Genomic DNA, 27800 nt, shown 5'->3' with positions numbered 1-27800 from the left:
AGAGAAGTGGATACCACCTACCAGAATGAGCAAACATTTACCTGCTACCTGTTGAATCCTCATCAAAGCGTGCCTTTCCCAAAAGGAATACAACCAATAGAGGATATTCCACTTCTGTCTCTCCAGAAACTGCAGGAGGCTCAGGCTAAAGATAGAAAGATGGCCGATATCTACAGACAGTTGAAGGATCATCCCAACACTAACCATGGGCATTTTGCATTCTACAAGCTTCACCAAGATGTATTATTCCATCGGTCTCAACCAGACTCCTTCAACTGGAAGGTGGCAGTGCCAGAAGAATTAGCTGAAGATGTCATCAAAGAAATGCATGAGCGACTAGGGCATTTTGGAGCTAAGAAGATTTTGAAGGCTCTTAAGGATGTTTGTGTCTTCAACAACATGCATCGTCGAGTCACCCGTGTAACTACTTCTTGTGATACATGCCAGAAAACAAAACATGAACATGCACGTCTCCGAGGTGAAATGCTACCCATCCTGCCAGAGAATCCACTAGATCTACTCTCCACAGACATCTATGGCCCTCTACCACGTGGCATAGGACAGAAGAGATTTGTGTTTGTTGTAAAAGATGTCTTCTCAAAGTATACAATGTTCTTTGCTATTGGCAAGATTACGGGAGAGAAATTGGCTCAGTGCATAACTCAGGGGTGGATGGACAGAGTTGGTAAACCTCACAAGGTACTGGCTGACAATGCCACCTACTTTCGCAGTAACAAATGGCGAGAAATTCTGGAAAGAGAGGGGATTGAATTATCATTTACATCCAGCTACAGCCCCAGTGGTAATCCAGTTGAGCGTAAGATGTCAGAAATTTCACGGTTCATGCGAGCATACTGCAAAACAGCTCATCAACATTGGGTAAAATATTTACCATTTCTGGAGTACTGCCTTAATCACTCGTACAGTGATGTGACGGGATGCACCCCCCATGAAGCAATTTTCAAAACCAAAAGTAACAACTTCTTGAAAGAACTAGTTTCTTTTCCCAATGAGACCACTACATCACCAATACCTACTGTGCAACTAATCCGGCAGAATCTTGCTAGAGCTGCAGCAAGCCGGAAAAAGTACCATGATCGGCGTATCAAGTCTCACAAGTATGAAGTCGGACAGGAGGTATTGCTGAAAACACACTGGTCATCTGATGCTCTTGGAAAATTAACAAAGAAATTTTTTCACTTATTCACGGGTCCCTACCTTGTAAAGAAGGTCTCTAACCGAAACACTGTTCTACTTCAAAACCCAACTACTAATGAAAATTTGGGATGGACCAATGTGCTTAATGTCAAGCCCTACAAACATTGACCACATCACACCAGCTGCTTCACATTGCTCACGATGCTCCGGCTCCACATTGTTCCAGTGCATCGCACATTGCTCCACGATGCTCCGGCTCCACATTGTTCCAGCTGCTCCACATCGCACCAGTTGCTCCACGATGCTCCGGCTCCACATCGGTCCAGCTGCTCCACATCGCACCAGCTGCTCCACGATGCTCCGGCTCCACATCGGTCCAGCTGCTTCACATCGCACCAGCTGCTCCACATCGCATCGTTGGATCTTCACATTATCATCACAGCACCCACAACTCAAAGCAAGTTGTTTATTTATTGTATTATATTGTTTATTATTGTAATATAAAGATTTGCTCACTGGCAAGTTAAGCCTACCCGCAATTACAACTAAATTTGAAATTAATTCTAAAATATAAAGTAAAGTTATTTTGAATTATCCAGACAAAAAAAAAAAAAAAAAAAAAAAAAAAAAAAAAAAATTATAAAATAATTTGGAAAAATTAGCTTATTAACTTACTCTAAAAAAAAAAAAAAAAAAAAATTGAAGATAAAATAGAAAAATAGTCTGCTGTGATATTTATTAATAATTTTAGGTGTAGGATATTTTTGTGATTGAAAATCAACCATTAAATGGTCTTCATTATTATTAGTATTGTTTGTTTGAAATATTATTGTTGTTATCATTTGTGCTGTTGCATTATACATGCACTATTAACTATTAATTATCATTTGGTGATAAAATTATCTTGAATATTATATTTGTAGCATGAAAGCTCACTATAGATTAGAATTCTTAATTTATATGTTATTATTGTTATTAACTTAATGAAATTATGGTAATCACATAAATGTGATTAGTATTTTGAAAAAAAAAAATATGATGCATCAGAAATCTAAAACATGCATTCAGCAACTAATTTATAGGAAAATTTGAATATTATGTTACTTATTGTATTTTTGTATAGAAATGTTGAGAAATGAAGGGAATTTTGGAATCAAGCTTTAAAAATAAACAGGGTAGAAATTTTGATTGAACAAGTGGAGACTAGTTAAATGTATTGAATCACAGAGAGATATTATCAATCTTTGTAAGCTGGCATACTTGATGAAACTTGGTATAGTTATATTTTAACAGACCTGCAATATTGGATTAAAATTGTTATTAATGTTAAATTGTAAATTTTTGATAAAAATTGTTAATTGTTGGCATGGCCCTTTGATATTGTTATTTTGGCATCTTCTATGCACTCTATGCAGGTCTATTTCACTCATGCACCTCTGCTCTTTATTCTGTGAGGAGTGATGGGGGGCTTGTGCACCCATCCTCTCACCGTAGGGATTTTTTGGATTCTGTGCATGTGGTATTATCCCACCTCTGTACTTCCTTTGTAAGTCTGACTGGGCAAAAATCCCGGGACCTTAGTTTGTGGTTTCTGGCACCACTGCTGCGGCACAAAGCCATGCATATTTGTTGTAACATCATGCTTTTTTGTGCAGATTGTTGTTTGGCTGTGAATTTTTTGTGATAGACCCTAAGTCGTAGTTTTAAGTTAGCATATGTCATTGTACCCTTCTTGATTGAAATTAGAAAGCCTTAATGGCCTAAAACCTTTCTAATTTGGGGGCTTTATGTCAGGATACAAAGCCTATGCCAGCATATTTTCTAAAATTAATGTATAATTGAGGCATAAATCAAATGTACTCACGTCAAATTATGTAAAACTCATTTAATTATAGTTTTATTAAATTCTTACAGTATTATTTCGTATAATTTACAATTTATTGTCAGAGTCATTCGTCAACTGCCTACCAATGTTTGTTTACTACCTTATTTTCAATAATTAGGTTAGAGTGAATTGCGCCAAAATTGATGACAAGCCTTATCTGTCAGCTGTTGATACTGCCGGCTACTGTGCTACTGTGATATCTCTATATTGTCTGTTTTCATTTTAAAACTAACTCAAGCTTGTTCATTTCTGCAACCCCTGTTATTTTCTGTTTATCTGCTTTAATTTTATAGTCTTCCCGTTTAACGTAATTTTTTGTCATTTTCTGTGTTTTTCGAACCTCTGTGTCTAATTTAAATATTAAAACCGCGTGGAAAAATTCCCATTGGTGGACTTTTCCTTATTAGGCACAGGATTGGTTCTTGCCCAAATCACGTGGTTCTTCTTCTCAGAAGAAGACCAGGTGATTTCGCTTTTTTGGGAAGAAGAGACACTTGCCTTCTGAGAATCGAATTATCAGGACCCGTTTAATTTGTCCTATTAAAATTAATGTTTAAATGGTTTCTCTTCTTGTTAAATGTAATATATCAGTGTGTTAAATGTGTAGCTCCTCTGTAGTCTTGTGCTCTTAAATTAAATTGGAAGGCAAGTTCAATTTGTATAAGCTTATTCCTGAGGAAGAATTGTGAAACTAAATCCTGGGTGACGCCATTCCACGCCAGATCTTCAAGTGAAATAAAATTATTAAGTGAATTGGGGCCCCACGATCGAGTTGGTGAGCGAAAAATACTTATTCTATCCAATCAGTGAATTGAGAAAGCTACAATTTTCTATCAATTAATTATTGTGAAAGAGTGCAGGACTATATCCTCCTATAATACCGTGTAACCCCTATTAAAATCCTAATTGCACTATATTACCAAGAACATTCATATTATTATCTCATATCAAGAACATTTATTACCAAATTTTGAAAACTCTATTATTCCAATTTGTCAATTATTTAATTAATTATTATTATTTGATTCTTAACGATTATAATTCATCAATAAATTTGCATAATTGTTAACCAGTTTCAGTAATTTCTCTAATTATTGTAGGGAATCGTCTCGTTTCGTAGTTTCAAGAAAGAACTTGTAAATTAGCCTAAATATGCTTCTTGTGAGGCAAAAGGCAAGAAATTGGCGAAAAATTTCATAATATAAGTATTTCAATTTTAGCATGGTTAGCAGTGTTGTATGAAATGTTGCAATGCTGTGTGACATTTGAACAGTTCATGGTTGCATGACCGGAAAAAATTGATTCCACGTTATCTGCTTTACTATAATTTACCCGGTATTTCGGAACTCACCTAAAATTGAAGACTTACCATGTTTCCAGTAAAATGGCTCACACTGCGAGGTGGAGTACCCTTGAGGGCTCCCTACCAGTAAAAGCCATAGACCCACACTTTATTAATAAATTCATTTGATAAAATTCAAAGGGTGAAATTCCAGGGCATTCACTTCACATATAAAATAGTCTACTTTATGAAACTAAAAATTTCCAGGGAAACATCAGATCTTTATTTATTTCTCCCTAAGTACAATTTTTTCTTATGAGAACCTCACGGAATTTCACCCTTCCATTTTTCAACTCATTACCGTACTGTTGTCATCAGTACTTTTGTTACACAGGATCGGTGCATACACATTGAGTTAATTCCAGTGGTTCAGACTTCTTTGAATCTAAATGATAATCGATTGAACGCACATCCATGGCTGAGGGGGGCTGCGGGGGTTGCATTTCATTAGGCCGCGACAATTACGAAGTAAATAGCTGAAGCACACTAAATAATAATGATTGATTTATTTCCCAAAATAAACAAAAACAAAACATTATAATACAACACTTTACAGCAAAGAGAAACGCTAATGAGATTTACAAAACAGTGTATAATATAGAAAAATACATAATAATAAATGTTAATCTATGCAAAAAAGTACAGTACACTAACTCAAGAGGAAAATATTAATACCTGCATAGGCGTTGAACCTGTGCGCAGATATGAGTCCTATAATAGAAATCAATAGTAGTTGAAAGTGATGTTGGGGAGAAATAAATGAAAAAAAAAACAACTCAGAATTAGCGGTTAAAAATAATAATTGAGAGAAGAAAAAAAACTAAGAAGAGAGAGACAGGTTCATCAAGAAATTTTTATGTTTTTTTTAATAAAAAATACATAACAAAAACATTTTTTTATAATGTTATATATATATATATATATATATAAGGCTATCATATTTTCATGTTTAGTATTATCCATAATGACGCAGACCCAAAGAAGTATCAACTATATTGAGTTATTCTATTATATTAATTCGCTTCGCTCGCCATATCCGTCTAGCAAGGGGGCTCCGCCCCCTGGACGACCGACTGGATCGTCCAAAAATGAGATCAGCGGGCTCGCTTCGCTCGCCTGCATGTAGACCTCAGCGGAACCTCTGTACCGAATTCTGAACCCCCGACTGGATTGTCCACAAATGAGATCAGCGGGCTCGCTTCGCTCGCCTGCATGTAGACCTCAGCGGAACCTCTGTACCGAATTTGAATGTATTATGTAAATTTGATCTCGCAAAACATCTGTTACTATATCGGCGTATCTTTGGCGATCAAAATTCTCCCACCTCAGCTAAACCTGTTTACTTCATTTTTTAAAATATATTTCCATCAATTATTGAAAAAGGTGAGGAAATGCAGAAAAGCTGAGAAAACGCTAATTTTGGTTAACTGGATAAATTGGTATTTAGGAGGTCCTGGATAAATGCATTTCAATCTTCAACTAACCTAAAAAAGTCAACTCAACTTGATGCCAACCTGACAAAATTTTTAATTTAGTTACCAGAACAACTGTTTCAAAGAGGTACTCTCTCTAGATTATAGTTCTATATTAACATATGGTATGGACATTTCAATTATAATTTTAAGATATTGGAATAAGAAGAATATACATGCTAAAAGAACTTTAAACCCTTAAAAACCACCCTTAGAGTTAAAATATCGCCAAAAGATTTCTTAGTGCGCCTCTAAAGGGCCAACTGAACATACCTACCAAATTTGAACGTTTTTGGTCCGGTAGATTTTTAGTTCTGCAAGTGAGTGAGTCCCATTTCGCTTTTATATAATATAGATGAGTGAATTATTATGTGAGTTAATATTGGATAATACCTGTGTTACCTCTTATATAATCAATAGTGTAGAGTGTATTTTAGTTATAATTGATAGAATTATATTATTAAAATATATGTAATCAGGGCTACTTATTTTTATATATAAAATAGCATTATACCCTTTCTTGAAATTAATATGATAATAGTATTTATAATAATAAAATATATATAATAATATAAATATAAAATAATAGTGTATTTTAATTTTTGTGTTTTTAATCTATTATTTTATATTAATTTCAAAGAAGGTACTAAATGCTATTCTATAAATACTTCATTTTATTATAATTCAGTGTACTTAATCATATTGTTAATTTAATTATTTGCCGCTTATTTATTTTGGAATAGTGAACTCATAACAAAAGAATGTAGGATCAACTTTACTACTTTTCTCATAGCATACAGTGAAGCACAAGTCTACTGATAGTTGTCTGCCTCTGCCTGTCTTGGGCTGCAGAACCATATTGTATGGAGAGTAATCTCAATTGTCTTAGGCTATTTGTCGCCTGTCTTGGTCTTTGGTTATGGAATTCTACCAAGCCCCACCCCCCACGCAATACTACTACTATTAGGTAGGCTACAAACAATAATAATAATAAGAAGAGACAGTTGATTTGGAATACATTTATTACAAGTTCTCATGAAAATATTAAAAAAGCAATTTTGAAAAAACACTTGAAACTAGGTCATGTTCATGAGTCAAAAATCTCCATCATCCTTGATTTTGGCAATCATTATCGTTCACATGGAAATCGCCTTTTATCCAATACATTCAATAGAAGTCTACATGTAAAAATTGAAATAACCAAATAAAAAAAAATACTACTCGAAACTAGGTAATGTTCATAAGGCAATCTTTTTCATCATCTTTGATTTTAGTTAAAGAGCTGCTTAACGTCGGGTCTTATTGTCCATTTTACATTAAAACACCTAATGTAGGCCAGTCACTGTGTTTGTTTAAAAGGTACAGAACTGTAGCAGAGTCCACATATCTTCCGTTTTTTCAACTGATTGAGCAGTTAGGTTCCTGAAACATTAAAAAACAAATAAAATAGAATCAGCAAATTGGTTTCTAGTTCAGAAATCTGTAACAATAACATGGCTCTTACAGAGAGGGAGAGGTGGAATACCTATAAGTACCTCCCCACCAATAAAAGCAATACACAACTGATGATCACTATTAAACATTATTAAATCAAATCTAAAACTCTTCATTGCTAGAAAACAATACATACATTTAATAATTAATAACAATTCAAGCATACAGAAAGAATTTAACTGACAAGAACCAGTCCCATGCAAGGGAAGTTTCCCTGTTTACATGGAGGAGTTGCTGAACACCTGAGAAACTTTAACATTATTAATTCAGTTGCTTGATTATTTTTAATAGCCCAATGAATAAGTATGTAATCTAATTTAAAAAAAAATTATATGTCAAGTAGGTGAAAGTAAATGTTCAGACTTGAAAAATTCTAATTCTAAAGAATAACAGACATTCTTTTGACAAAATATAGAGGAAATATAAATAATAAGACTTGGAATAACTTAAGGATAGAACTATTTGGGATAGACTCTCGAGAAATCATTGAACAACCTATAATAATGCCTCAATCTCTTCTGGAAGATGATTGAATAGTCACTTTCTGACTAATCTACAAAATGAGGAATATGACTGACAGCAGAAATTGTCACTATTACTGTTAAACATCTCTAATACTTTGAAAGCATACATGTATCTAAGTAGTATATACAGATTGTTCTGAAAAAAGGTGCTCATAAGTCAGGGTGTGATTCCTTACATCAAAAGAAGAAAAACTGTTTTAATTAACGTAGGTCCGAAAATGCTTAGTTAACAAGTTATACAGAGTGAAAGATTTTGTCTGCATTTTTGTGCCGGTTCTGAAACGAAGCCCTACAGATATTTGTTGGCTACTAATTAAGATGTACAATTTAGCGTAATTTATGTGAAATTAATTGAGAAATTGAATAAAACCGTTTCTAGACCTGTAGTTACAGTAATTTTCATGATATGTGACACCCTTCCAGCGTAATTTATGTAAAATTAACTGAGAAATTGAATAAAACCGTTTCCAGACCTGTAGCTACAGTAATTTTCATGATATGTGACGAAATACGCGAAACTTGGTCCTGAAAAGCAAGTTCCTATGGTTTGAAGCAGAGTTACTATGTTAAATGTACGATAAACACAGAATAATTTTCCACAGAACTTGTAGAAAATTTAATTTCGAAGAGAGAGTTGTAGAATAAGTCTATAATAGACAAACGCAACCTTAAAAAATAATCCTTAATTACATATGAAACCGCATGAAAAATAGAAAGCTTAATAGATTTTGTCTATTTTATAATATTCAAGTGCACAAAGATTAGAAAAAATTCATGCCTTCTTGTCTTCCTCAAAATAATTCTTGTTTATAAATAATTCTAATTTTGCAACCTAGATAGCAGTTTTATTAGATATTCCTACCATGCTAAGGAAAATTCAATAAAAAATATTGAATAAATTCAATTCATACCGGTGAAGCTGTTTTCTCCATATCCATATTAGAATCTGAATTAAAATGAATGTCATTTTCATAATCTTTGTCGTTGTCGTCGTCTTCATCATTATCATCATCACAATCAACATCATCATAAATATAGAGGAACAAGATTTTACTAAACAAATTACGCTTGGCTCTCTGAAACAAAAAAAGAAAGATTTTTATACCTCATTAATGATTATAACAAGTATAGCGATTTTACTAAGTAATTCAAACACAACGAATTTCCTTTTTCTCACAGTTTTTTCAGCATCAAATTGCTTATTTATAAACATTACTATTTTTGCTCATGAACCGGGAAAAAAATAAACCTTTCAAAGATTGGGATGCATTATTTGGCATTATAACTCCAAACTTACAACAGTACACTTTTACAACATTAATTATTAACTAATATTCAATCAACAGTTGAAGATAGGATGACAACTGTAGAAGAAATATTTATTATTCATTATTATAAAATTACAAATTCTAATGATGCTGGAATACGGAGAGTTCAGACCTGATTTACAACCGAAAATCAACAGCCCAACATAAGAAAAATTGCATCTAACATAACAGAGCACTTTCACACCATCCGATAGTCAGTGCTGACCATCTGTTTAATGCAATTTTTATCAAGTAATATCTGGCCGATAATGTTGACTGATGTGAAAACAACCATTAGATTGCTGTATTTTCAATGTGAGGTTAGCCTAACCACTTGAGGCCTGCTCTGCAAAATATGAATTATGAGAATTAAAATTGCTTCCCATCGTTTGGAACCCACCTAAAGCTGTAGGTCCATTGACCCACTTCTTCCTTCTCATTGCTCAAGACCTTTAGTGAGCATCACCTTTAGGAAAAATATAAATAAAACAGAGAATTCGAGCAATACAATACACTTACCAATGATGTGTTAGCCTTAATTTTCATCTCTGTTGTGTCTATTCTTTCATTCAATTTGGTAATTCTTCTTTTGTAGATTCTTTCAATGTAGGTAACTATTTCAGCCGTTGCTTCTTGTACCTGGAATGAAATATTAACAAATTGTTAAAAATATAAAGTTTTGAAACTTGAACCGGAAATACTAAACAAATTCCGTACCGTATTCTACTAATTCTACATGAATACGGTTATCAGTGTTCTACTTGTCTCTGGTTGAGCTAATAAATAATAGCAGCCTACTAAGGTACCTAGCCTAGGTCAAAATACAAGTTATCAGAGAAGGATGTAATAAAATCTCATTATGTTATATATAAAATAGTCACTATACTTCATAATCATACAATAATTAATTGAGAATAATTCAAATACGGAATAATCAAGCATGTTTCTCCCAGATTTGTGGATTATTTATTTTCTCATCAGGACAAGTTCAATTGAAAGTTTGAAACTAGTGATAGACGATCATTAATTGAATAATAATTTGAATGTAGGCCTACTTACTTTTCTCAGGAGGAGGCATTTCTTTTTCTGAAGCTCACCGTCGATTAATATCTTTTTATATAACGTATTAAAACCAAATACCACAACAAACATCATAACATAACCTCAATTGCAGAAATCACAATAATTATTAAGATCACAGAAGTGATGTTGGTATGGGGCAGTTGTCAAGGTTGGCAACGCGTGTTGATCAACCAATGAGAGCGCGGTACGAAATGATACTATTAATGGTACCGCGGTACGAGATACGAACGGATACCAAGGGATACCGTAATGCCCAAATCGATACCTAGATAGATAGATAGATAGATAGATAGATAGATAGATAGATAGATAGATAGATAGATAGATAGATAGATAGATAGATAGATAGATAGATAGATAGATAGATAGATATAGATAGATAGATATACTGCTTTTTCATAAGAGAGATTCCGATAGAGTTAAACAATAGAGACGAGATACATTATAAATCTGTATCAAACTGAAAATTAAAAATATATTTCTATCCCGCACAGCAATTAACATTTCAATCGGAAACGACCCGTTTGAAACATTGAATATTTTGTTTGTCAGGCGCATGCATAACATAACTGAGCGCTGCTTGTTTGCCTGGTTCAGCCCACCTTCTCATGAAACCCAATTAATTAGGCGAGAGCAATTACAGAGCGCGTTTGTTTACAAAGCAAACAAATTTCGGGAGATGGTTTTGCTATCAAAGATGTAACAATATTTTCCGTCGACTGGGAAAATCGGAATAATTATTTGTTTGCATGGAACAAGCACCTATCTATGTGCTCTTACCGGTATGTTTATTAGTGTACCCACTATCGTATGCAGATTACCTTTATCGGAGTTTCAGTGTTAATGAAGCCAGGGTTTCTCTTGTGAGAAGATGCTTTGTCCTGTATGTGATATTATTATCATTTCGGTGGATTATATTGGATTTTCTGTTCTTATATTGTTATTATTTTTTCCACTCAGAATAATACTTTGATGATAATATTATTATACAATTATTATGAATGGAGAAACTGGCTAGTGTGCAACCACAAATTCATTGAAAATCGAGCAATGATGATTTTGATAAAATATCTATCAATCAATCAATCAATTCATTTATTCTACAAACAAACATAATACAAGAAAAAGAAAGATATAAAAATGTGATATCAAAGTAGAAAACAATAGGCATAGAAACAATAACTCTTTTGTTTCTCTATGCCCAAGGCATAAGCCCGATTGGGCTCTGATTGTAATATGAAGCACAACAATCAAACAAATAATTATTTGATGATATTATTCAATTCTGAATGTATATTGTCCAACCACAAATTTAATGAAAATCGAGCAATGATGATTTTGATAAATATCTATCAATCAATCAAACAATTCATTTATTCTACAAACAAACATAATACAAAATAACAAAGAAAGTTATGAAAATGTGAAATAAAAGTGGGAAACTCTAGGCATAGAGAAACAATAGCGTAAGTAGATATCCCATGGTATAGGGAATTTATGTCGCAACTTTTGCTGTTATCTCAAGCCGATTACTGTTGATTATTGTCAGTTTTTACTGTGTTTTTGGGGTGAAAGTGTATGAACGGCACAATTTGAGAGACTACCAGCGTCACACAGCTGCATGGGAAAAAACTACATGAACTATCGGCTTGAGATAACAGTAAAAGTTGCGACATAAACGCCCTATACCATGGGATATCTACTTACGCTATTGTTCCTCTATGCCCTAGACATAAGCCCGATTGGGCTCTGATTGTAATATTAAGCACAACAATCAAACAAATAATTATTTGATGATATTATTCAATTCTGAATGGATATTGTCCAACCACAAATTTATTGAAAATCGAGCAATGATACGATGAAATCTATAAATATTAGGTTTTATTTTTTTTTATATTTTAACTGATATCTTTTCTTTACTTAATAAAAATATTTTTAATTTTATAGGACAAATTTTTGATTATGATATGAGTACAATCGAACAAATTATTCTTTTTGAGGTGCGTACAGACTTGAGCGGCAGGAATACAGTAATTCCACTCTTAATCAGCTGATGCTATGCTCATTATATCTGTACTATACTGTTGCTGAACAAATAAAGATATAATTAGCTGATGAAAAGTAAACTGCGCTTGGCGCTTAGGTCTGTATGAAGCTTTAGAAAATAATGTTACATCATTGATATCAAAGTGAAATAATTCCAACGAGTTCTGACTGACAGTGAAAGAAGAAAACTTGTTACAAGTTGTAGAACAAACTGAGTGAATGAAAGCACTCTTTCCACTTTGAGCCGGGTACATACAGTCAGGCAGCGTTCCGATCCCACTCCGATCATACAGGCAGACTGTATGACAGTGGACTAGACACATTCACCGATGTTGATCTGTGGGATCTTCCCTTAATGCAGCAATCCTTACCTGTCCTGTCAGTCATATGACCTGTGCCACTACAACGTCTGCACTTTAATCATGGAAGCTGGACATGAGTCGGATCGGAACACTGCGAATATTACAAGTGTAGCACCGGTTGAAGACTACGAGCCATCAGAGTAATGAAGTTTTCGACAGTGTATCAACTCTGTCAGATTTTGTCAGTGGTATTTGGAAGATCATAACAGGATTATGAATAATATAGAACGTGTTCAGCTCACATTATTACTATACAATAAGAGATAATAACAGAACGCATGTGAAGATTCAAGCTTTCTATGGACCTTCTAAATCTATGTGCCGGTTGCACAAAAGCCGGTTGAATTTTAATCGTGATTAATTTAAAGATAACCAATCGGAGAAGACATCTTCTCGAAAAAGCCTTCTCTGGTTGATTCTCGTGGAATTAATCACGATTGAAATTCAACCGGCTTATGTGCAACCGGGCCTATATCTATCATATCAATGTCAGTGACTTTTAGGGCCGGTTTCCGAACTCGGGATTTAGCTAAGTCCTAGACTTTAAACAGCTGGAGTCAGAAAATTGGCTTTCCAAAACGGGGCGTATTCGCAGCTTTTATAAAAGTGGTCGTAGTTTTTATTTTCTCATTTCTATAATTGGAAACGTTTTTCCTTGACGAAATTATACATTCCTAAATAATTCAAAATAGCTGAATCTTTCACCATTTCTCTTTATTTTATTTTGTGTTTAATTTACTAGTTTTCTGAAATTCAATTCAAACGTGACTTTTACAATGACTGTGACTACGCCCCGTTTTGGAAAGCCAATTCTCTGACTCCAGCTGTTTAAAGTCCAGAACTTAGCTAAATCTCGAGCTCGGAAACCGGCCCTAAATGATTTTATCACTCCACAGTTGTTTAATGGCATCGATCTTCATCTCGACTTACTCTTTCTCTTCGCAATATGAGGGATTGTTACTTTCCTTGCCCTATTACCATAGGTAAGGAAAGTATTGCTTTCCAAAAAAAATTAAGGTACCCCAATTTCTGAATTTCTATACGTTTCAAGGTCCCCTGAGTCCAGTGTGTGTGTGTGTGTGTGTGTGTGTGTGGTGTGTGTGTGTGTGTGTGTGTGGTGTGTGGTGTGTGTGTGTGTGGTGTGTGTGTGTGGTGTGTGTGTGTGTGTGTGTGTTGTGTGTGTGTGTGGTGTGTGTGTGTGTGTGTGTGTGTGTGGTGTGTGTGTGTGTGTGTGTGTGTGGTGTGTGTGTGTGTGGTGTGTGTGTGTTGTGTGTGTGTGTGTGTGGTGTGTGTGTGTGTGTGTGTGGTGTGTGTGTGTGTGTGTGTGTGTGTGGTGTGTGTGTGTTGTGTGGTGTGTGTGTGTGTGTGTGGTGTGTGTGTGTGTGTGTGTGTGTGTGTGTGTGTGTGTGTTGTGTGTGGTGTGTGTGTGTGTGGTGTGTGTGTGTGTGTGTGTGTGTGTGTGTTGTGTGTGGTGTGTGTGTGTGTGTGGTGTGTGTGTGTGTGTGTGGTGTGTGTGTGGTGTGTGTGTGTGGTGTGTGTGTGTGTGTGGTGTGTGTGTTTGAGTGTATAGGCGTCTGTGTACACGATATCTCATCTCCCAATTAGCGGATAATTTGAAATTTGCAACTGAAAGTCCTTACTCTATAAGGATCCGACACGAACAATTTCGATCAAATGCAATACAAGATGGCGGCTAAAATGGCGAAAATTTTGTCAAAAACAGGGTTTTTCGCGATTTTCTCAAAAATGGCTCCAACGATTTTGATCAAATTTATACCAAATATAGTCATTGATAAGCTCTATCAATTGCCACAAGTCCCATATCTGTGAAATTTGCAGGAGCTTCGTTCCATCTATGCAAAGTTCGATTTTAGATTCCAATTATCAGGCTTCTGATACAATTTAAACAAAGAAAAAATCAAGTGGAGTAGATTGAGCATAAAAATCTCTACAATTAATGTTCAGTAACATTTTCACCTAAAATTGAAAATCAGCTTCAAATTCGAGAAAATGTGATTATTCAATTGCAAATTATTGTTGATTCTCTTAAATAATTCACTATGAAGAGATAGCAGACCTCATGTGTGTCTCCAGCGTTATTGCCCTGCCACCAGCTGGCTCAAATCTTTGAATAGTAGACTTGAGATGCGCGGGAACACTAGCGTCAGGTGATCAATTTCATAACGGCAAGGAAAGTTGTGTTGTGCGCCACACCAGATTTTTCACTTTGTTCTCTTCGCAACTTAAGGTATTGTTTGTTTTTGTTATTACTTATTGCTACATGCTTTAGCCTATCTGTATTGTATTCAGGATATTCATATTTGGATAAATTCAGGCTATAAGCCTATTCTCCCAAGTGTGGACAAACATGGAGAATGAGACATCAACTACTGAGAATTCAATTAGATTCCACTGTTAGATCTAGTTGGAAGTACAATTGAAATGGAGTGATTAAGAACAGTCTAACTTACTCATAGCAGAGGCTAAAGTCAAAGTTTCCAGCCATGATGATTATTCATGGAAACGTTCGCAAACGTATTCAGTTAACAAAATTGTAAGCAGTGTTTTTCGAAAGGGTTCTTGCTCCTGCATGAGAATTTCTTCTTGTCTGACAGCTGCCGTTCAACATGAAGAAAGTCACATAACAGATCTAGTGAGACTCAGTACAATCTGTCAGCATTCGTTATAAATTCCGCCAGTTTGAAATGTATATCAGTAAAGGGAGATAGCAGATGGAAGCAGAAGTGTCAGTGGAACGAACATAGATTTCAACTGAACCAGAATGATATTATAATAATGATGTTACCATGTCTCTCTTGTGAAAGGCATCTGTAAGCTCTGCTCAAATTATAGGGAGATGATGATAAGGGAGAAAATGATGATGAGAGTGGGAGACAAGTGATAACAATTGAGAGGGAGAGAGATTGAGTGAGTGTGAGAGAGAGGTGTAGCCCAATGGTAGAATGGTGGAATGGTAGAATTGATAGAAATGGTAGAAATAGAGATTAGAAAATGTGATGTAAGTGGAGAGGTGATGATAAAGGGATTCATAGAATGGGGAAACATGGAAGAGTTCATGATACTTCAGATCTTCAGATAGAGGAGTTAATAAGAAAATAAAGGTGATGGTTTCAAATCAAACAAACTTTTGATCATAATGATAAAATCACGTGTTATTCCTAACCAACAAAACATTCCCGGTCGGCACTGTTGAAAATGATCATCGCGAGACGGTCGAAAGTACTACAGTCAGTAAGTAAAAGATTTTAATTATTTACTTAAATATTCGACTACATGTTGCGTGAAATACATAGAATAAAGTGTGTTAATAAGAATATTGTGAGGGGAGAAAGGAGAAGTGGTAGAAGATTGGAAAAATGAGTGAAAAGGGTAGAGAGGGGAGTGGAGGAAGTGATTAGCAAAGGAAAATGATATGATTGGAGAGAGAACTAAATGCAGTATTTAGAGAACAGAAGTGTTATGAGATTAGTGGGAGATAGGATGTAGTGAAAAAAAGAAATAAGAGCAAAGAAAAATAAGAGAAATGTGGAAAAAGGAAGGGGATAATTCGAAGAGTTGGAAAAAAGCTTTGATTGAATACATGAGATGTAGGGAGGCCGAGAAAGAGATGGGTACCGGAACAGGTTAATTGATAAGCCTAATCCCTGAAGTGAAGCTGATGATGATGAAGATGTAGAATGAGAAAGGTGGGGGAAGAGCATTGAATATTTTAAAATGATGAATACATGAGCTGTTCAGCTTGTAGTATGATGACTATAAACATAGGCTACTCCTAGACTATGTTTTTGATTGATTGATTGATTCAATGATTCATACAATAAGCACATCATCAAAATGATAAGGAGATAAAGAATGATAGGTCACCTTGTGCTATTTCTCTCCCAAATTTAGATAAGGTTGAACATAGTCCGAAATAGGTTAAGTCTTGTAATTGTTCGTTCACTTGACAAAAATTTTTGTCCTTTATTATTTTCATGAAGTAGATTTTCGAATTCAGATGCTTCAGAACCAAACATAGAAGAAATATTTCATATTATTATCACTAAAATAGGAAATATTCACATATTAGAGAATAGTTATTTGTATATCTAGAGTGAAAAGTACGACTTTTTCTCCCTGTGGGAAAAAGTTTGAAGCCCGAGGCGAAGCCGAGGGCAACAATTTTTCTGAGGGAGAAAAAGTATTTTTCGCTCGTGATGTACACAACATTTTTCCTCCATCTACATTTTTTTATAGAAACTGCAAATTAAATCATTCTAATAACTTACGTATTGGTGACAATGTTTCCTAACAACATAACCTAAAATCTAAAACCTAAAAATCGGTTGTCTGATTGGCACTGCCGATTGCGCTATCTATCGGCCAAAGTTGTAACAATTATATCAGCTGGGCAGGCTACCAAAAATGGCTGACTCCAGATCACGCGGTTCAGATTTGAATATTGCAGATTAAAAATATTTGTTGGCTGGTATTTTGAATAGAATAAAATATTTTAAAAATTGTATAAACTTTTATTGTCTACTAATATTAAGAATATAATATCATACAAACATATATTTCATGAGTTGATCAAATTTCTGGTTGTGGTATTGAATTCAGTTGACTCAATGACAGACACCTCTATTACGCTTTCTCATCTGAGCTTAGACCTTCTAACCCATTACCATGTAAGTTTTTAAAATAGAGATGCTTCCCATGTTATTTAAATGGAGTCACTTTTCCTCCCTAGGGAGTTTTTCTGTTTTTTACTACCGAGAGCGAAAAAGTGACACTTTTGGTATTATGTTTCAGGGAGTAAAGTAAGTACTTTAGACAGTAGGTGGAGGAAAATAATTTTTCATGACCAAAAAACAAACTTAATATTATGTTTTTCATTGAGTGTAATCATGATGTAAGAATTTGGAATTAGGTATGAGGAAGAAAAAGGAGTTTAAGAATAAGATGGAGTGAGAATTGGGAAGGCTGTAATGAATAGAGAGAAACATTTTTTTGAGAAAGTATTCAGAAACATGAATGGATAGAAAGTGGGAAGAGGAAAGCCTGAAGAGAAGGAAAGCTACAAATGATGAGTGAATAAGTTAGAGTAGAGTGAACTCTGGAGAGAGGAGAGATCACAAATAATTATAATTTAGATCAGCCGTCAACGAGAATAGAATAACAGAAAGGGTTCCCGGGTTATATTGTGACAGCGTCACTTTGTGAACACATCATTTTGCATGCATCATTATACATTCTCATATATGCATACGTTACTGCAAACACATAGTTTCAATAATACTCCACTAGGATTTACTTTAAACAGTCAGTATTCCTCATGATGCTTGTCATCCACCAATGCCGAACGTTTGAAGTGAATATAGTTGATGGGACCATTATTTCCCAGCGTGCCATTTGATGAATAACAAACTCAGTAAACATAACATATTTATGGAAGATGAATGTGAAGTTTCCAATTCTGATCGGTTTCGTTCCATTGTGGAATAATTAACATTCAACTCCATATTATTATGCGGCTCTATTTTCGTAACTAGTTTGTTATTATTTGGATTTGAAATGGATGCGTAAAGTTGTGGTAGGTCTGTTTCCAGAAGTGATGATAGTTATAATTCGTTATAGTTATAGTTCACCAGAAGAGATCTGGTTTTCATTGTTGACAATGGTTTTTTGGATGGCAGTCAGGAGTTTTTCCTGGTGAATTGGTTGTGACTCTGTTAATAAGTCTGCTGTTTGGTTGGTGATATAATATGATAGCAGAGATCACAGAAATATTATTTATTTTAAAAATAATAGAAGACTGTAAATTTTATTTACTCTATGATGATACTGAAAAATGACTAATAGAAAAATAGAATGGTAAAGAAATTGAATATTGAGTGAATTAATCAATCTCCTTGAAAATAAATTTTGTTAAGGATCTCTCTCTCGGATGATGGCAACCAGCATGGCAAGCCTAATTTTGTCCACAGCCATGCGGAAGAGTTCAGCTGATGTTTTTCCCGTCCACTTTCTAAGGTTATGCAGCCAAGATATTCTTCTCCTTCCAGGACCTCTTTTTCCATAGTTTTTTCCTTGGACGTTTGTCTGGAGTAAAAATTACCTGGAGTCGTTCCTCATGATGTGGCCCAGATATTGCAGTTTCCGGGTCTTGATAGTGTTTATAATTTCCCTTTGTTTATTCATTCTTCTCAGTACCTCTTCAATAGTGACATATTCAGTCCATGATATCCTTAGCATTCTTCGATAAAGTCGCATTTCAAAGGCTTCAATTCTCTTGGATATGTTCTCATTGAGTGTCCAAGATTCTGCTCCATACAGGGAAACAGAAAAGATGTAATATCTCAGAAGTCTCACCTTTGTTTCAAGAGTAAGATCATGGCTTCTGAAGAGTTTATTCATTTTGTTGAAGGCGGCTGTGGCTTTGGCAATTCGTGTTTCGATTTCTTCAGTTATATCCCAGTTCTCATTTATGCAGGTTCCCAGGTATGTGGTGTGTTTCACTTTCTCTATTGGCTGATCGTTGATGAATAGCTGGATGTTGTTAATCTTGTTTTTGCTGATAACCAATAAGAACAATGTTAAGGATAATAAGAACAATACCATGTGAGTATGTAGTCACCCAATTAAAATAGTGACATTTTTTATTTATTAAAACAGTCTTGTTCAAGTCACACTCAATTCTCTTCATATTCTTTGAAAACTCCTCATGCATTTTAGTATCATCATTTGATTTACAGAAATCATCTCGGTCATTCCATTTTCAAAATCATTCCAATTAGCAGACCATCAGAAATTTATGTTTTCATAGAGTAACATTATATTTCCATTCATACAATGCATGTGGATGAATATTCCCTTCCCTATCATGAAAAATGCATTATACTGAGACAATAGAATAAAACGTGATGAAATAAACAGACCTCAATTTTTGACTCGACTTAAATGTGTACGATGTTCCATACCTAAGACCTCAAATACAAAGACAATAATGATGATTATCTCCATCAACAATAATATTAATTGAATCTTGCCTCAAATTTATCCATTTTTACAATATTTATGATCTGTCTCGTGAATAATATGGATAATAATTATCCATAATCACATTCATACTCATGATTGTTTGTAATGCAGATAACGGCCTCCTCAACGTTATTCTGCATTAATTCATGATACATTCTCCAAAATATTCCGTCTTGTGATGGAATAAGATCGTAGCCCGAAGAAACTCCATCTTGAAATATTCGCAGAAGCTGCAAGGCAAGCACGCCAAGTATCCAACAAATCGGATGCTTCACTTTTTCACTTTTATTTCGGAAAATATTTCTAGTAAACTGGAGGGTGTACGGAGCCATATACTTCACGGAAGATTTTCATAAATATTGATGGGAAACAATATGGTGGAAGGGGCCTTCCGGCAGAGTTTCTGGAGAGAATCTCCGAATTGTTTTCGACTAAGATAACCGGGCTGCTGTTATTGTTTCTTGGAGATTTATGAAAGTAGACGACGGTTGAGTTTATATAAGGCCGCAAGAATACCCCAGCTAACCAGTAAACCACCTCATGGGGTGGGGTGAGATATCTTTAATCCTATCTGAGACAATCTTGGAGAGTCTGTTGGAGACATACGATACAACACCGGTCTTTTATTCATGTTCGTTTTTGCAAGAGAATACAGAAACTTCAAGACATATCTGTCATGCAAATGTGTAAAGTATCTATGTTCTCTTACTTGAAATTTTCCGTCAGTCAAACAGTTTATTTCTTGAGTTTAACTGTGATATTCTAATAGAGTATTTGTTTGATTGTTAGTTTAATGTTTAATTGTATGTTTAATAAATAGTTTTATGTTTAATGGTATGTTTAATAGTGATAGTTTTATGTTTATGTTTTCATATTGTACTTCTTCTATTGGAAATACCGATGTAGCTTTCTCTCAAACACACATGAAAAACAGCTGTACTGTGTAACACAAAGAGAACTGTACCTTTGGATGTAGCATGGGAGCCTGACAACACTTTTATCAAATCAATATTTCCTATGATCGTCAATTAATTGGAGAATGGATACAATTCATTTATTATCCGTTTACAACTCGTACGATTCGTTGAAATTCATTCATAATGAGAAATTAATTACTTTATCTCTAACAAGGCTTGTTGCAGTAGAACTTGTACTTATAAAACAGTTGTATTCGGAGTGTTGATTTTCGAGTCCGCTTATCATATCAAGTGAGATTTCCATGGGATGTAGAAAATATTTTTGGAGTAATCTTGATTTTTTCCTGTGTATCCCTCCAGTTGTCCTCCCTCGTGCTTTCGAGTGCCAGCTGGTCCTTTTTCTCCGAACTGAAAATTGAAAAATACAATGGAGAAACATTCAAAACACTGCGACCCTAATGTCTTCTTTTATCTAATTTAATAAACCGTAAAATCATTCTTTTGTTCAATTCAACGTCTGCCGGGTTTTCGGAGAGGCTTCTTTTGTTTGAAGAGGTGCACAGAAAACTCGCAGGCTATAATACGTGGCCATTCCCATATAAATTTACTATATGTATAGAACTTTGGAGTTCTTGTATTTAGCATTTTTATGGTCACACCGGCTCTGAAAGTTTGTTCATTAGCCGGATTTTTCAACGGTGGCAAGGGAAAAAGGAGAACCGCGTCACCTAGCTTGGGGGAATAGAAGTTTCCTCTATGTGCGATGGTATGGGAGATAATCTGGGAAATTATCATCGGAATTCACATAGGGTTCAATTTCAGAGCGGAAACTATGGACGAGGTACAATTTCACATTGGAAGAATTGTCTCCAATTCCATGCTCCATGGCATAATGTTCAATTCGAGTCATTCTGCTAGTCAAGTGAAGCTACATACCAGGCTTAACTAAGGACCGGTTGCACAAAAGCCAGTTGAATTTTAACCGTGTTTAATTCCACGTTAACCAATCAAAGAAGGCATTTTTGAAAAGACAGCTTCTCTGATTGGTTCTCGTGGAATTAATCACGATTAACATTTAACCTTTTGTGCAACCGGCACCAAGTTGTGCTCTATCACATGAATTGCTTACATTTGAAGTGTAGCCGATTAACAATACTCAATCGAAGACTGCTATTTTTGAGGCTGGAGTATAATATTTCTAGTTGAATTTTATACTTTGAAGTCATGTTACCTGAAGAAAGATTAATAAGAAGTCATTTCATACCTCAAGAATGGTAAGACTAGAATAGACTAGAACTCCTCATCAGGAGGCTATCGCGAAAACAAGGAATATTTCAAACTATGAGGCAGGATCATCCACTATCAAATAAAAGAATCAAGCTCTATAGATGAATTGATTATTGTGTCACTAGGGTTAGAATGATTAGTATGGTAATGATTCACTCAACAATAATTTTTTTAGGAAACTTGAGTATTGTTTGAGCCATGTTCTAATTGATTCTTGAGTAATATCACATGAATGTTTGAGAAAGTTTCGAATAATAAATAGAAAATGAAGTTTGTTCTTGAACAACAGACGTGGGAGATTAGATAAGATGAGATTTTTTTATTTATATAAAAACTTTCAGTACCCTTTCATTAAAAACTTTTAGTACCCTTTTATCAAAAACTAAAAAATATTTCAACGACTAGTTACGTCCATAGGTCATTTCCAAGTTAAAGGGTACTTTAAGATGACCTATGGTCGGAACTAGTCGTTAAAATATTTCAAAGTTTTTGATAAAAGGTTACTAAAAGTTTCTTTATTGTTTTTATTTGAATCAAGTAGTACATATAAACGAAATGATTTTTTATTTATATACGAGTTTTTCATTTAGAGTTTTATACTGGAGTTTTTTATTTTTATACTCGTATGTTACAATATGGTGAGATGAGATGGGAGACCTGGATGATGAAAAACAAAAGAATAAATATTATGGAAATGGGAGAGAAAGCATTCTAGAAGGATGAAGAGAGATGTGAAGGATGTATCGTGAATTTTTAAGAATAATCTGGAAGAAAAGAAGAAGTATGAAAAAAAGAATAAAAATGACAATGAAGAGGCAGAAGAATAGAAAAGAAATGGAGGGGAACAGAGCAGAAGACAATGAAGTCGAAGAAGCAGATATCCGAAAATAGAAAGGAGCTCAATTGAAAAAGTCGTTGGTCCCCCATCTCTTTTCTTTCAGTGACAAATTCACTGTCTTAATGAAATTCCAGTTGGAAATCTCAAGCACCGCGAATAAAACTGTCTGTCACTGGCATGTTTTCCCCCTTGTTAATTTCCCCGCAAGCGCTGCCATTTCGGGGGAAACTCAGTCGCTGCAGGGGGGATTATTTCCACCATTATTTGCAGGCGATCGATCCTCTTACAAAGGCATTATCTGTTCCCGGAAAGGAGAAACGGGCTTTGAATGGACAAATCCAGTTATATAGATATTCAGTATAAGTTAGTTATTTGGTTAACATCAGGGAAGCATCGAGAACGCGAATGACAGGGTTTGGGATCAAAATCAAACTGAAGTTGTATGAATTTATTGGAATAAGAATGCTGTAGAGTTATAAACAGAGAAAAATTTTGATCGAGCATTGTTAGTGATTTCCTATTTTTGACCCAAGATCAAAATAGTTGTCCGTCTTTTCGTTTGTTTGTATGTTCAACAATAGATTTTAAACTCTTTGAACAAGCAGCTTCAAATTTTGAGCACATATTCTTCGAATCATTCAACAGATCAAGTTCGTTGGACAATAAAATTCAATGACTTCGTTCTTTTTTAGACAAAAAAATAGACTCTCAATATAACTATGTATTGTTGATGCTATAGATGTAGACTATAATGTCCTATTTCGGACATTTAAAATGTTATCTAAATTTGGGAGAGAAATAGTACAAGGAGTGTCCTTAGTTTTTCTCTCCCAATCAGTGCTACTTTGTAAAAATTATAAATAAATGAATAAATAAAGACTACAATAATGTATGCAGATTTAGTATACAGAGAAACCTAAAATTTCTATTGATTCACATAACAAATTATTATATTGCAAGTTGTGGATTTGGAAATCAGGACGATAGTTGATGAGCGAGTTGCCCAGCCTGGGGCCTCACTAGTTAGGTGAGTTTTATGAGTATTATATTGTATATATCAGAATGCGATAGTTACGACAAATGCCATTATGTAAACTCACGTTAACTGGGCTATTTCTGGTTCTCAGTTTGTTTTGTTTTTTTTAATAATCTGCTTCACTCATTTGCTACATGTACAATAAAAATATTAATATCGTGTGAACTGGCTGGTTCAGGTCTGGTGTCAGAGTTTTCAGGTCGCAACTGATCAATTTCAGGGCCTCTGACATGTACAATCATTTTATATCTTGAATAGAGAGATTGATTGATGTCGACTCATATAGTAATGAGTATGATATTGTAGCATCCATACTTCGATACATAATTTTACTTATAATAATGAATAAGAGAACACTAATAGTTTAACACTCTTATTTCCAAACAACAATAATAGATCATTGTAATTTTCCAAATCGACTGATTTTGAATATGACTCAGACTATTGATTCTCAAATTCAAACTATTCAACAATTCACGAAACAATCGGCAGAACTGTGATAAGTTAAATATTTCAACCATGTTAGATGAAAAGTCTGAAATGGTCTTTTCAGTGATGAGTAGCAATTGTTCAACATACAAATATAAACAGACATTAAAGAATGTATTCCACGAGTAGAATGGTAAATGTATGGTAAATGAACTTAATGGTAATTCTTGGGTGTATGTGAGCCAACATTATCAGTTGAGAACGGCCAACATAGCGGTGGCTGTGGAGTCGAGCTCCACCACAACAATGGTAAATGTTTGGGAGTATTGAGCTGCACATTCCATTGGTGTCTTTCACAAGCATTGAATGTTGTATTGGAGGGAGTAAATTAGTATCGAATCATCACCTGATTTGTATTTTTTGCGTTTCGACGCTCAACTAGCAAGCTCCATGTTATAACTCTAGGACAAAACTCCATCGTAAACCCTTATTTGCGTAGAATTTTGTAATTTGTAGTGGAACGCGATTAACTGAACTGGAACTAGAGTTATCACACTGTACAGAGCAGATAAAAAACATTGAACAAAACCCACTACAATTTCATAGACACGGATTTCAACCACTATTACATTCCCTGGTGGCGAACATTGGGAATTTGGAGAGATTTTGGTATCGTTATACAACACTTTTGACATCACTGATCACACAAACAGTGGGGAATTGAGGACAATGTCAGCCAACAACGAGCAAATCGTAAAATCAGAGAGATTTTGTGATCGAGGTGGGTACTGAGGGGCGTTTAATAGGGGACGGGGAGGGTTTGAAGGATAACCGTATCAATTAATTTCGCCAGGACCAGAGCCCCCCCAGGAGGAAGCCAGGATTCAATCGATCACTGTCTTTCTTTCAGACGTCATCGTCTGCTAGCTGGTAGCTCCAACCATCACACAGACAAGTTGGACGTTCAAATTAGGAGAGAGGCGTTGATTCAACGAACTAGTTGAAGATCTGGTTATCGTTAACTACTTATGTTTTTCAGCCAAACTGATGCGGCACGTCCAGATTCCATATTCTCGTATAAGTATTCCAGATTCCGTATTCTCGTTCAAGTATTTATAAGCTATAATTGATATCATTCAATCAATTTTCATCAATGATTGATTGACTATTGGCCAGCGCACACTGCAACAGACAGACAAAGGAAAAATCCCTCCCCAGGTGTTCGAATGTTGCAACGAATACAGATTCCTATCTGTATATCTGCATAATTTGTCTGCTCACGTCTGCATGGACGTTCAATTTCTTCTCCGCCTGTCTGCAAACATGTGTATGTATCCGTTTGCGTTCTCCTTTCATGTGCTTTTTGTCAAAAATGCAAAAGACTTCAATTGAGAGAGTGAGAGAGTTCAATTGATTTTTGAAAATGTTCATTGTTTCCAAGTGATACTGTCTGTAAGTGCGAACAGAACGAGTAAGTCGCGGTGAGCATCGATGCCAATAAATAGCTGTGAAATGATGAAAACATAGAGTCATTGCTATAGATACGATAGATATAAAATATGGAAGAATGCTCAAATCTGGCGAGCTCAAATCTGTATCTCGAAAGTTCTTCTTGTACCCTTATATCAACATGAGGGAGCAACGACTAGTAGTGAAGGAGAATCTGCAGATTTTGTTCCACCACGAAATAAGGAGATACTTTTTAACAAATTGTGCGTTAGAAAAAAAAGTAATAAACGAATACGTTGTTCATTACTCCTTGTTCATGACTCCGTGGTTTCAAGGTGATTCAAATTATGAAGGTTTATTCAAATTATCAAGGTGATAGTTTCACCTTGTATGAAATTTCACCAACATGGTTCCATTGTATCTACGAGTATCATCAACATGATTTTCTAGGTTTCATGCTGTAATGAGTGTTTGAAGTTGTTTTTTGATGAACTTTGAGAGAACTGAGAATCACTTTACATATAGAAACAGTCTTTTGAAGAAATCGTTGTAGTTCTAAATTTTGAAAAGTCAACCCTGAACACGATACTATGAAAAAAGAGACACCTTTATGTGAATGATCACAATGGAGCACCAACTAGTTGAATCTCATTTGAAAACAGTTTCGTTACATCAACGATAAAAACGTCAACCCCACTCACGAGATTCTTCAACAGTTCAAACAGGCCACATCAGAATAGCGGTTAGGGAAAGGGAAAGGAAGAAAAGATGGAATGAGAGGTAAGGAAGAGAACAAGCGAATCAGCGTTGGGCGGGTGAAGGGAACACGATTTCGAAATTGAAACAGACATAATTCATGAGCGCATGGATCGCTGATGAGTGCAGAGTGGCTGACTGGCATTTGGCTTGAAATGATTGTGGCTGTACGAATTTGTGCCGTATTGTCCCACTGGGAGACGCTTGTGACAGTTGGCCTTGCTCAATCTCCCCTAGCGAATTCTGTAGAGAAGTGATTCCAAACCAGCTGAAGAATTCTGCTGAGTTTTATTTTTAGAAACCAGATATTGATTGATCATGCACTGATCTCCAAAACTAAATTTTGCAGCTTGGGATTGATGAGTAAGTTAGATTCCCTCGTTCTACTATCTAATAATAACAAAAATTCATTGGAGAAATATCAATAAATCGAATAGTTTGATGAGAGTTTTGAGACCCATCTATAATTGAACTCAGACTCTGGTCAGAGAAAACTTATGCTTAGAAGAAGAGTTAAACTTATACTTATTCAAAACTTATCCTTCGATTGTTTTATTGTATGCTTTGGTCTATATTGAGAAACCCCAACTGTTCGAGCCGTATAACATTTGTTATTATAAAAGCTAATAACAAATAACGATCTGTTATTGAAAAGAATAACAATCAGAAAGTGATTCAATAGTAAGCAGTTCGTGATGGAAAATAACATTGAAGAATATTAATTATTCTTGAATATTCATTACGTACTATAACACATAATATAAATTGAAATAAAAAACAAATTTCAGTTCCTTTACACCAAGATTTTATTCATGAGACCCATTCTCACCCCAAATACAAGTGATTCTATTCTCAAACTTTACGTGATACTGAACTTTCATCTATTTTACTGAATACTTGGACTAATTCACTCTTCACAAAGATATCTTACGCAAGAAATCCAACTTATTATTTGAAATCTATTGCATGTGATCACAATGATTATCATCCATGATAATATATGATTAATGGAAGATTCCGTCATTATATTACAATCGATTACATAATAGTATTACAAGTTCAATAGATTTTTTATGCTTAACAGCCATTAGAAAAACATTATTGTTAGAGTAGATTATAACAATTTTGTACCTTTTAATTTTTGATTAGTGCAGCCATAATGTACCCTGCAGCTCTACTACACAATGTTGTCATAATACTTTGATACATCTTCGTGAATCAGGTGTTTGTGCAATAAACTACAGAAGGATGTCTTCTGCCTACATCCTCTTATATTAACAGGGAGCTTGTTAAAAAATGTTGGTGCCAGGTAAGAGAAGAATTTTTTTAAATAGATAGATTTGGTTTAGGGACTTGCACATCCAGCTGATT

General features: G+C 34.9%; 1 protein-coding gene across 1 annotated transcript; it reads right to left on the bottom strand.

Annotated features, from left to right (window-relative positions):
- Positions 1–6861: 6861 nt before the first annotated feature.
- On the bottom strand, positions 6862–10546 carry LOC111055075. The gene is made up of 4 exons (XM_022342242.2): positions 10242–10546; positions 9702–9821; positions 8787–8951; positions 6862–7279 (listed from the first exon to the last, which is right to left on the bottom strand). The coding sequence occupies exons 1-4, from the start codon at positions 10335–10337 to the stop codon at positions 7256–7258; spliced, it is 405 nt and encodes a 134-aa protein (XP_022197934.2). The 5' UTR covers positions 10338–10546; the 3' UTR covers positions 6862–7255.
- Positions 10547–27800: the final 17254 nt, after the last annotated feature.

Source organism: Nilaparvata lugens, chromosome 7 (assembly GCF_014356525.2).
Source record: "Nilaparvata lugens isolate BPH chromosome 7, ASM1435652v1, whole genome shotgun sequence".
NCBI lineage: Eukaryota > Metazoa > Arthropoda > Insecta > Hemiptera > Delphacidae > Nilaparvata > Nilaparvata lugens.
The sequence above is the reverse complement of the archived record's forward strand: the minus strand, read 5'-3'. Positions and strand labels throughout refer to the sequence as shown.

Coding starts and splice junctions, on each gene's coding strand:
- LOC111055075 (XM_022342242.2), bottom strand. CDS start 10,337: ATGATGTTTGTTGTGGTATTTGGTTTTAATACGTTATATAAAAAGATA. Junction 9,822..10,241: donor AATGCCTCCTCCTGAGAAAA/GTAAGTAGGCCT, acceptor ATTTCATTCCAG/GTACAAGAAGCAACGGCTGA. Junction 8,952..9,701: donor TTAAGGCTAACACATCATTG/GTAAGTGTATTG, acceptor TTTTTGTTTCAG/AGAGCCAAGCGTAATTTGTT.